The sequence below is a fragment of the Merops nubicus genome, unplaced genomic scaffold, assembly GCF_000691845.1.
Source record: "Merops nubicus isolate BGI_N331 unplaced genomic scaffold, ASM69184v1 scaffold32330, whole genome shotgun sequence".
In the NCBI taxonomy this organism is placed as follows: Eukaryota; Metazoa; Chordata; class Aves; order Coraciiformes; family Meropidae; genus Merops; species Merops nubicus.
The window spans coordinates 103,646-115,756 of record NW_008581447.1 but is presented as its reverse complement, the minus strand read 5'-3'; the positions used below and the strand labels follow the sequence as shown (position 1 = coordinate 115,756).

At 40.9% G+C, this 12,111-nt stretch overlaps 1 protein-coding gene across 1 annotated transcript in view; it reads right to left on the bottom strand.

Annotated features, from left to right (window-relative positions):
• The window catches only part of CELF2 (CUGBP, Elav-like family member 2), a gene marked incomplete at its 3' end in the record, with an annotated part of 117,101 nt that overhangs the window by 73,909 nt on the left and 31,081 nt on the right, over positions 1-12,111 (bottom strand). Inside the window, exon 2 of the mRNA XM_008950028.1 lies at positions 11,684-11,766. Coding sequence (XP_008948276.1) covers positions 11,684-11,766 — 83 coding nt within the window. The remainder of the gene's footprint in view (positions 1-11,683; positions 11,767-12,111) is intronic.

Genomic DNA, 12,111 nt, shown 5'->3' with positions numbered 1-12,111 from the left:
ATCCAAATAAAAGCTCTCAGTGTTATGCCAATACTCTGCAATGGTGAAATAATCTGGCTGTGGAGAGAGAATGAAAAAAGATAGCTCAATATTTGATCCATCTATGAAAACAGAATGTTATGGCAGTCTGCAGCCACAAGCATACACAAACAGTGTCCACACAAAAATGTGAACATCTAGTTGTGTATGCATACAATCACAAACAGCAGTAGGAATCACATTTAATAACTATGTAATTTTTAACCATCCTTCATATGAACTCATTCTCTTTAATTTTTTAGCACCTCTGTAGCTAATGTATTTTGCCAGTGCTTTCTTTGGGATAAGGGAAGTATTTTTTATTCATACTAAACAAGCAGTATACACTTATAATGCTAATCTTAAGGAATTCTAATGTATTTAAATATTTCCCTCAATAGGTGCTTGGGAAGCTAAACAAACAAAAAATAAATGGGCAATATTAGCAGAAACATGTATTTTTGAGGAATGAGTCAGTTCCAGCTGGCTCTGGGGTTTGGACCAAGCTGTGATTATGCTGTCATTAGTAAAAGGGACAGTATCAGAAACAGTAAGGCCAAACTCAACCTGCCTCCACCCATCTGCAAAGCTCTGAACTGGCATCCGACCCCAAATATAAACCTTAATGCATTTTTCCACAGACTGGGCCCCTTGATTCCCCTGGAAAAAGCACCAACATGCTTCACTTGGCAACTAAAAATGCAGTATGTGAAGAGCTGTCTTCTGTTACTTACTCTTTATAATGCAATTCTACTCAATTAGAAGTTTTCTCTGCATTGTGCCCCATGAGTAACATCTTTATGCATGATTTGCCTAAAGGTCAAAGAAATCTCTGTGCAGAGATGGCTTCAGGTAGAACAGCTGGAGGCCACGGAGAGCTATCAGGAAGGTCCTCTGATAAAACCAGCTGAGCTGAAAGCTCTCGCATCACTCATCCTGCCTGCTCCAGAGGTAGCATTTGGAGCTACTGGGAAGTCTTGAACTCCCAGTTTCCTGGCGTATGCTGTTTTTTTTCTGAGTGGGGCTAATGCAGCCTGAGGGCTAGTGCAGCTTCAGTGAAGCTTGTGGAGGGCAATGAAAGCACAGGGGAAGGCAGCATGGAAACAGAAAAGAAATTTTCACCAAGTCACACCCTCTATTTTTGGCTTTCATGTCAACAGGGAGGAAGACAAGTGCCAGACATGAGAGCTGTTAGCTATCAGGCTGCTTTTAAACTGGGATAAATCCGTGTCATTCTCTGCAGAATGAATAGGGTCAGGAGAAGCAAGGGACATGCCTGCCTGAGCAACCTTCAAAGACTCCCAGACACAAGCATATAAGCACAGCATTTAGACTAGCTCTTACCAACATCTTTCTTTGTGGTTAATCATATATTTTTGTACAAATAGAAGAATTCTATATTCACACAAGCATAGCAATTACTTTCACTTCTTAGGAACTGCATAAATGGGAGATGAAAAAAATCTAGTAGCTCATCTCAAATGACTTAATGCCAATACAGGATTACTGCCTATCATATATTTTCTAATTCTTTCCTACCCTAAATACCCCTAAGGATTAGGATTTAACTTTGTTTCTTTTAGAAGATTATTCTAATTGGACAGATATTGTTTTTTCCTGATACTTGATCTATGCTTTATTTTACCTCTCATGACGGTAAAATCTCAGTTCTGTGTACATTCAAAAATAATTCCCATTTGTCACTGGCATCTGGGCAGTATTTGGCCCTGGAGAAAATAAATGCACTATCTACATCCATGCTGCTGCAGATGCTTGGTGAGGTGCTCCCACAACAGCATTTATCCTCTCCGTAGTCCTCACAGCATCAGAAATGAACATAGTGTATAGTAATGCAGCACTTTTTCCTCTAAGGTATTGTCATGAATTGGCCACAAAATAATATTAGTCGCTGTCTGAGGGATACTTGCTCAAGTGATGGTCTAGAACACAAATTCCCTTCAATCATTTGAGCCACTCACAGCTGAATGGAAATATAAAGGTATCACGTACGGCCTATCTCTGCATGAGGCTGTAATCCCATTGAGAGATCCTGGCAGCAGTAAGGAACACTAACATGTTTTGTTTATTTTCATGGTGGAATTACAAGCTTCACTTCTGGAGGTACCTGACTTCCAGTTCTTAGTTTAAAACTAATCCTCTGATTAGCGTCTTATTTTCCACCATCTTATTTTCTTTAACCCAGAATCCTATGTTCTTTATCTGGAAATCAATGATAAGGCTTCTATTCATACTTTCTTAAAGATCATTACAGACTTCCAATTATTCCTTTAAGATATGAGCTTCTTTTTTTCTTTCTTTCTTTCCCTGTTTTTAAACTTGTCTTTCTCCTTCAGAAGAGAAATTTCCACTCGCTGCAACTTGTAGTCGTTGCAAGCAGGATTGGCTGAGCATTCCTAGAATGAATGACAGAGGCAATGTATTCAAGAGATTCCCTGATACATTGCAAATTCCATTTGCTAAGAAGCAAAGTTGCTTATTCTACCCCCTGCTTGCCATCCCCCTGACTCCTGCGATGGGAGATAGCCCATCCCTGAGCTACAATGGGGAGAGAGCTGGGACTGACTGCAGACTGCTTTAATGCCACTCTTAATGACAACTTGTGAAGATTAGGAAGTTGTCAGAATCAGATATCAGCAAAAGCTCCAGCTTGCTTTGTGAAGTCAGTCTGAATTAATTAATGGGTAGCTTTCCTTTGATATTGCTTTGATATTTGGCTGCAGCTGGATAAAAATCAACCACAAAGAAAGCTACATTTTGTTTACCACTGCTTAAGACTCTGTTTAGCTCCATGTTTTTTTTTTCTTTTGCAGTTTTTGCTTTTTTAACTTAGCCAGCACAAGGCAATCGAGACAGGCTTTTGCTAATAAATGGAGTTATGGTGGCACGTTTTTTGGAGACTGCTTTTCTCTGCTCCTGGAGAGCAAAGAAATTCCTGATTTCGGGAAAGCTGCAAGTGAAAAGATGTCCTGTTCCAAAAATTAGACAGTCACCACTTTTGCTTTTCCTGTGAAAAAGGATTTAGTCCTTTAATGATTCTGCTCGCTGTTTGCGAGGGCGCTGATCACTGGCTCCGTGCACTGACAGCCTGAGATATAAGCTCTGTGACTAAGGGTCTTCTGTAACTGCTCAGGGTGGGAATTCACAGGCCATTTTAGTGTCTTTAAAGGTTTTGTATGTCTATGGTGACAATCAGATGAACACATATGTACCCCAAAGAGGTGCTTGCACCCAAACGAACCCCTGAATATATCCAGCAGCCCCAGTGACCCTGCTGGCAAGAGGAGAAAGTATTGCTCTGAACACCACAGGGGAAGAGAAGGCAAAGAAGTGGCTCTTCCAACTAAGCTGATGAAGATGATAATTTCTTCTGGAGAACAAGCAAAAAATCAATTATCTCTCTGGGTCTGCAAAGAGTATTTTTAATTAGGCAGAATATAATTGCCCAAAGCGTGTTATTAGAGCAGGAGGCTCAATCAAGCCACCCAGCTTCACCTGGTTTTCCAGGATGTATTATGGGGTTTCTAACAACCACAGAGAAGACACAACTTAACGTTTTCTCTCTCAATACGTATGTTGTAACATACAACAGCATGGTGCATCTAAACTGTGTGGTTCATTACCCAAATGAGAGGGGAGAAGGCTGGCTGGGGATGCCTCAGCTTCCCACACCACTATGGGAGCAGAAGCACTAAATGAGACAACATTTACATCCCTTCGATAGCAGTGCTGAGCCACAGACCACACAGCAGAGGTCTTTGCAGGAAGCAGCACTGCTCACAGGGTCGGACACAATGGCAGAAGGATGCTGAACAAACAATCTCTCTGTTATAAACATGCCATGAAGCCAGGGCTCTTTACTCATAACATAACTCAGATCCACGGGTGCCAAACATTGCTATTGAGGCAGGTAAATGGCATCCAAGGGCATCTCTAATGATGTTACTTCCTGATGCCTGCAACATTGTTTATGATTTGCCTTTCTAATTTCACTATTGTAGGAGCATTCAGACAGCTCGGAAGGCTCCCTGAACTAGTTTTTCATTATGAAGACAATTTTAATAGCTGGTGTCATGGTGCTAATGAGACTGACTGAGGGACCTGTACTTTCTGTTCCGGATAACAGAGAACAGCTAACACCAGCAGGAGGACAAAGAGCTGTTTAAGAGAGTGCCTGGCCTATTATCCTTAGCTAAGCATCCCACCTAAATCTTCGTGAGCTCTGCAATACCCTAGAGTACTCCAGTGATGGCCTCTCAATTTTGTCCAGTTTTCCGAAGTGCACAGCAAAACGTTTTTCCAGTTGGTGATTTCTGGGTGCCCAGCTTGAAAGTGGTATCCTGTGAACAGATCCTCCAGCCTTGCTGAATAAGATGTTCTAAGTTGGACATTAAATTCGGGAGGCGTTTTGCAAAGTGATGACCTCAACTGTCCAGAGTTAAGGAAATCAGAGGTAAAGCCCAGTGTCACACATCAGAACAGTTTGGCCTTTTGGGTATGGGCTTCACATTAGGGAATTTTTCTGAGGTTAAGCCATATTACGTGCTACTAAGTTTCCACTAACAAACAAAACAACAAAAAAAACCCCACCAAAACCCCTGAACTACTCCAAAAATGCTATCTAAAAATGCTAGCGTGGATCTAACTGCATTTACAGCTGGGCTTATGTGCCCCTGCTTCTCAGGAGATCTACTACACCAGGGAAAAGCAACAGTCTGATATGAATGCTTAGGATCTGAAACAGCTCACCAAACCCCATACTCTGTGCAGCACTGCACCCTCCTGACACACCCCAGGGGTCAGGCTGGAGCACCACACCCCCACCACGAGTGAGGCAGATCAAGGCTTAGCCTCCTCCTCTCAGTCCTTCAGGTCAATGGATCTTCCTGCACTTTCCTATTCTTGAAGAGCATTCTCCAAATGTTTGAAGATTTTCCAAATAATAAAAATACTTAGAATCATAGAATCATTAAGGGTTGCAAAATAGACCTCTAAGATCACCAAGCCCAACCACTTACTGGAGCACAGACTCACATTCTGATCTCACAACTCTTGAGTCACTGCTCTCAGTAGTAGGCAACCAAGTGCTTTGACTTGCTTCCTCTCAGCCCCACGGGAGTTTAGTATTTTCATACACAGTGGAACAACTCCAAGAGGAGACACAATGACCTCCAATCTCAACTAAGTCCAGTAGTGAAGGCTCTGTTAGGTCAATTCAAGTTAAATCCTTACAACAAACAAACAAGAGAGGATATGAACTGCATTCTCCTGCATGCCAGACAGCTATCCTAATGATCAGGCTGTATGAGAAGGTGAATCTGCTCCCCCCCTCCTTCACTGAGAAAAAGGGACAACAGAATTATAAAATATATAAAATTATAAGTGTTTTGCTTAATTTAAATATGTTATTTTCACTTAGTCAGTATTGCCCTCTCCCTACACCTGCACAACATCCTTTGTTCTGCCATGAAGCTGCAAGTTCAGCTGCTTACAGGGATTTCATGTGGTTCCTAAGTCACTTTTTATGGTTTTATGAATTCAGGGCTGGAGAGCCATTCTGTGTGTCACAGTAATGGTAGATGCAAATTCAACATTTCTACTAAGGTCTACCTGAATTTAGAGCAAATAGTGATTTTCATTTAAGTGGCAAAATCATTGAAACACTTTTTGAGGGTCAGAGGTGGAAGATTTTACTTGCATAATAAAAAAATCACTTCTGAGCTGGTCAAAATGCATCATTAAGTGGTTCTATCCACATAGTATTTTAAAGGAAGAAATGGGCCAGGTTCACTTTTTCAGCATCAGTCAATGTCTTATAGCTCAGTTCCCAGGAATAGATGCTCCCTGGGAATTCTCCTCTTTCCCATCTGGTTATTTTTATCATTTAAACAGTTCTAGACTTTTTGGATCCCTCATTAAACAGCATTTGGCCATGCTATATGGGTACTGAATTAGTTTAATTTGTCATCATAAATCAATCACTCCAATCCCTTAACTAACTTAATTGCTCTTTGAATTCCCTTTCTGTTTGTCCAATTCTCTCGAAGTCACTGATATCTCATATTCAGGCTATTATTCAAGTCATATTGGATGATTACCTTTTTATTACAGGTAATTTTTACATAATGTTCATATAGTACTGATAACTTGTAAGGCCTGAAGCAGAGAAGGGAACTGGATATTAAAAGGCTGCTCCAGAAAAAGAGCGTGTTGGGATACACTCAGTGTGAAGGTGACGGTTGTCAGCCTGGTGTAGGGCAGAACGAACCCCACTGTGGCTGGGGACAAAAAGAAGAGAATGATCTGAGTTCCTCTTTAAGAATCAGGTTTTCATAAACATCATTTTTTTTCGATCAGGGCAGAAAACTTAGAGAAAAGGTCCCTCTAAGACAATTCTGTTTTCCTATTCCATAAACAGCATTTAATAAATCCAGTCAAGAATATAATAATGTAAAAACTCAAAAATCCTTCCCTTGATATCATTGAGGAAAAAAGAAAGCCATTAATATTATGGAAGACAGATCCTACAAACTCCACCTCGCTGCTACAATTTTAAAAGCTCTCTCAAAACTGTATTTCTTCATTGTTAAACCTTTAATTGAATTCATTCATACAGCTAATGTCCTAATTTCATGCCAGAACTCCAATACAAAGGGTTTGCTGCTACTAGGAATATGCATATCCCACTTGAAATAAGAACCACATAAACCATTAGTCTGTTAAAAGCATAGCAGTGCTGAGGCCCAAATCAGTGTGGGCTGTTAATTATTTTTTGTGATAACCTTTAGCTATGAGGATATAAGTAAAAAGATGGAATAGTAGAATGGTGTGGGTTGGAGGGGACCTTAAAGATCAACTAGTTCAAACCCCCTGCCATGGGCAGGGACACCTCCTACTAGACCAGGTTGGTCTAAATCCCATCCAACCTGGCCTTGAACACTTCCAGGGAGGGGCATCCACAGCTTCTCTGGGCAGCTTGTTTCAGTGTCTCACCACCCTCACATATATGTGTATATGACCTCACCCTACATACATATAGGCACAAAATAATTGTTGCCATACTTCAAATACAGAAGGCTCCAAAGAGTTTTAGGTGTAGACTTTACAAATGGTTTCTGATCGATTCCTGACTTCAAATAGCTTCTTCATGAGATTAAAGGTGTATTCAATCAGCTATTTAGCTCCACGAATCCAACCAACATATAATGCTCTTGTGTTACCTATCTGCCCTTAACTCTTGCCAAGAATTCCTACCCAAAAGTTTTTAAAATGATGCATGCTAAAACCAAACCAAACAAAAACTGTCAGTGCCACAAAGGTGGCTAAAGCAGTCCCTGCATACAGCTCTGCAAGGTTTGTCCTCTATACAGAAGCCAATTTTCACTAAGCAGCAAATTAGAGCACAGGGGAACTATGATTATTACATCTAACTGAAGGTACAGAACAAATTTAGATGGGTGGAATTTATTGGGTTATTTTGTTTAGGGAATAGAAGTTAAACACCTCTAACAAAGCCATGAGATCCTTAATGAAGATGAGACTAGTTAAGGCCTCAGTTCTACATCTCATTCCAAATAAGTGCACTTCTAAGATCATTATTACATTCAAATTGAGATTATCCCTCTTCTCCCTTCTGCCTTCCAAAACAAAATCCAAACCAACGTTCCAAGAAAACCTGACTGTAAGCTGAATAATACAAACCACATCCCTATGAGCTAGGATATGAGCTATGTGCTTGCATGTTATATTTGAAAAGACACATCTGGAAATTCATGTTGTTCATTTACAAGACATAAAAGCTGCTTGTGATGCCAGCAGCAAGTAAACAGAAGAGAACTGTCCCTATTTTGTTGATATGTATCATATATATCAATATGCCTGTATTTCTCAAAGACTCTGTATCTTCTCTGCCTAGCAGCAATCCTACCATAATAAGCGATATCTAAAGACAGTTTTGGGGAAAGATAAAAGCTCCATTATATGACAAGGAATATTATGACTAACAGAGAGATTATACTAATCATGAGTAAAAAGAGAGTGTTTGATCCTACTTATGCTGAAAGTTTTTAAAAATTTAAAAAAAAAAATCTTTTAAACGAATTTTATCCTCAGGAAAATGATTAAAAACAGAAAAGCCTTGAGATGTCAGCTGGTGACATGTTTTTCTTCTTTATCTTTCTTTTTTGTTGTTGTTGCTGTGAAAAAAAAAATCTGACAGAATACAGCAAAGTGCATCATTAACTTCTTATTAATTTTATAATACAAAGGCAATTCAGTTAAAATAGTGGTGCTGCAACTTTAAATTACAGAACTAGCTTGGTATTTAATGAGAGATTTAGCACAGCGGGGTTTCTGTTAAATTAAGTTGTGCCTTCACATCACAGTGGGAAAACAGGTGTATATTGGTTTAGAATTATGGAAATGTTGACTAATTCCAAGGCTTGTAATCAAACAGCAAGGCACCCTGCAATATTTTCTTCCAAGATTCTGCATTAATCATTTATGTCTGGTCTTATTTTCTTCATGTCCACTAAAAGGGTGCAGCTCAAAGGAACAGATAAAGCGCTCGTGTTTTCATGTCTCTGTTAAGGATGAGGTCCATGGAAAAAGCAGATAGAGAAGCACTGCAGGCTTTGCTCAAATACCTACCTAATTTAAACTGAACGTGAAGGCTTGGAAGAGGGATAGTTTTCATACTAAAAAAGCACTTTTTTGGCTTCACGAGTGCTGATCCGAAACCTGCTTACCAAGCCAAGTGGAGCAGGTCTGCATTTAAGAAATGAAGAGACTATAAGCCCAGAAATAATCTGGGTTCTATCATTTAATGACCACAGAGGTATTCCCCTCCCTGCTTCTGCAGCAGGGTGGGTTATACCTGTACACGTGTAAAACAAGGGTGAGTTCCAAGAGCTGCAGCATCCCTGTAGCCCCCTGCTCCTGCTTCTGCCACCATTCCTTACCTTATGCTACAAAACCACCTGCCTTTGCCTTTGATTCTCTTCCTGGATGCCTCATATCTGGCACATGGTGGTATTACAGCAAAAGTGGAAGGCATGGATTCTTTTGTTTCCAGGAGAAACCTTATTACTGAACCTCCTATGCACCATCTCTCATTTACTGGAAGCAAGCTGACACTTGATGCCCAAATGAACCTGATCCAAATTGATCCCTTGCTGTAACTCAAGTCAGAAGATTGCTTCATTTGCTCTGAGACTTTCGCACATGGACCTATCCACCACCAATTCTGGCTCATTCAGTGAAAGCTGCTTTGCTGGTAAGACCTGACAACATGGAAATTGCTAAAATTCATATAAGGAGAATCCTGCTAACGTGAAGTGTTTTCAGCACGTGTGCCACAACTTTAAAGCATGCTGAAATGAGGTTATTTTGGGAACACACAGATGCAGCATAACAGTATTCACCATATATGCTGAATGTCAGCATACACCATGTGCAAAATATAGAATCTGTTATATAATATATGCTGAATCATTCTCAAAAAGAAGTAATGGATCTGTATTTGAGTCGATTCTCTTTATTAGAGGTAGGGTTCTTTCTGAGAAGTAGGTAGAAAAACTTATCTCAAAGTAAAATTTTAACATCTCTGGCAGCATCAGGAATATTTTTAAAGCCCCACGGTCATGGGAATGCAATTTCCACATTTCCTCAAAAGAAAAGTTTGTAACCTCACAGTCAGGACAGAAAAACACAGCTTGAAAAGATGAGTTTTAAATCACAAAGAGTTAGATAGAGCATTAGAAAAAAAATACTATTTTTTTGATCTTTATTTTTAAAAAATATCAAAAGGTACAGCAGTCTCCTTAACTGCTGCATGCTCGTTAGCTGCACAAAAGCAGAGGAGAAAATGATGCCCTGCTCAAGTAAGATGCGATGCAGAGCTGAGCCAGCTTTGCCACCCATAGCTGGGGAGGTCAGGGAAAAAGTCTGCCCCTCTGAGTCACCTGCTGGGATTACTAACATCTCTCAAAACACAGCAGCCAGCTCATGAGGCTCAGGGAAGAACAGAGGAGCAAACAAAAGGACCCTCTCTGCTTCTAAGGGGAGTGATGCATAGATCTCGATGCAGAGCTTCAGGGTAGGATACCACACCCTACCTGGACCCAGGGATGCTGGCTGATGCTCCAGCAGCTTGGGTCCACCTCTGCTCGAGTGCCCATCCTATCCAGCCTATTTGTCACAGAGCAATTACACAACGAGCTGGGTTAAGCACAACCTCAGCTGATTCAGGTTAGAGCACTCATCCAAAGGCTCAGCATTTTCTGGCAGTGGGGATGGGAACCAGCAAGTGGGGTTGCAGAGCCAGAGGATGCTGAGATTCAACCTGAGCTCTGAAGGCATCTCAAAGGGAATCGTCCCTCAGAGCCTTCCTTTCTCTCCAAGGATGGCACATCCATCCTCTACACCCTCGAAAGCTGAGCCTGCCTCTTGTCTTGACACTGTCTCCTCCAAGGGCCAGGTGCTGAAAAACTTCACTAGAATCTGAAGTGCCATAGTTTCTCTTTTATTTTCCTGTAGCTGGGCTGCCTTTGAAGACTTCCTACCAGCATTTTCACTTGCAAATGGCAGAGGGCTTCCGTTTTGCCTTGGTGAATTTGCAGGACTCAGGCGTAACGGCTGACACACTTCTCCACTTTGGCCATTTCCATGACAGATGAGGTGGCTTTCCTAACAGGAGTTGCACAAAACAGGCTGGCCAGATGTCAATTTTTCAAACACATCGTGTCCAATTTCACATACAACACGCAGGAACTGAAGGAGCTATTAGCCATATAACTGTCAGTCCAGTCAATGTTGTATTTATTTATACAGTGTTCTATACATGCACTTGTTTTTGTGTCTGTAACCACACACTCCAACCATATACTCGAACGCTTCCCCTACACCAAGAGGGACTATACCCCCATCTTCTATATTTTTCTTTTCCCATCCCCACTTGCAGTAGAAGAAATGAAAACATTAGAACAAGAAGATTTCAGATGTGTCAGATGACCTCTCTAGGCCTGTACATGAAATCTGAACTACAGCAGGACAATGCAAGCTACAGTTAGTACAACACAACCACAACTGTTTCAGCCACCGATGTGAGGTATCTGTGAGAACAGGCAGCTGAGGAGAGATGGTGGCAGAGGACAAGGTGACCCTGTGCAAGCAGCTACATGGACCACCCTTTACGTTACCCTGGTGTGCATCCACCACACCAACGCAGCCAGGCTGTTTAGAAACCATGTGGATAAAGGCTGCATTTAACAAAGTTGACTGTATTTTGTCTTTTCCTCTTCCCTCTCTTTTCAAACTAGAAGCCCCAGTGGTGCAGTGTTTTTCTGCCATATGTTTTTTTTCCCCCCTCCCTCCTCCTTAAATAGAAAAGAAAAAAAACATTGAATCTACCTTGCACTTCAGCAAGTGCCTAGCACTGTTTCCAGCCAAGGGACTTTCTACAGAAGAGCAATTGCCTTTTGAGATGATGCCATTGCTACGGGACTGGCACTGTTACAGGACAGACCATCATGTTAGCCACCCTCCCTTGAAGAGACCAAGGTCATTTGGTGCACCAAGCAGCATCTTGAAAAAAAGGGCTATTTTCCTGGCGATTAAATAATTAGGATCAAAAAGTAAATGTACTCACCCCAGGTAAAGTTTTAATATTGTGCAGTGCATTCTGTGCCTCAAGAGCAGCTTTTCTTGTATAAAATGTTACGAAACAACAACCTATAGAGAGAAATGAAAAGCTTTCAGAAATTAGTGAGTATGATTTGTGAGAATACAATAGGGAGGGAGAAAAAACAGTGGTTGAACAACACATCATGAAAGCTGGAAATGTGAATTACCATGAGGCTGCCTGAATGACATGAATAAAAGAAAGCTCATATGGTTTAAAATAAAAAGTCACCCCCTGTGCATTGCATCTATAGCACACCTACATTGTTAGTGAACTGTAATCACTTAGAAATTAAGTTAACCAAAATCCAATTGGCTTTGTAGAGTGTAAATAAGGTTATATTTTTCTGAAGGCTCCCCATTATACTTTGAATAGAAGCAACATGGCAAGCTCAA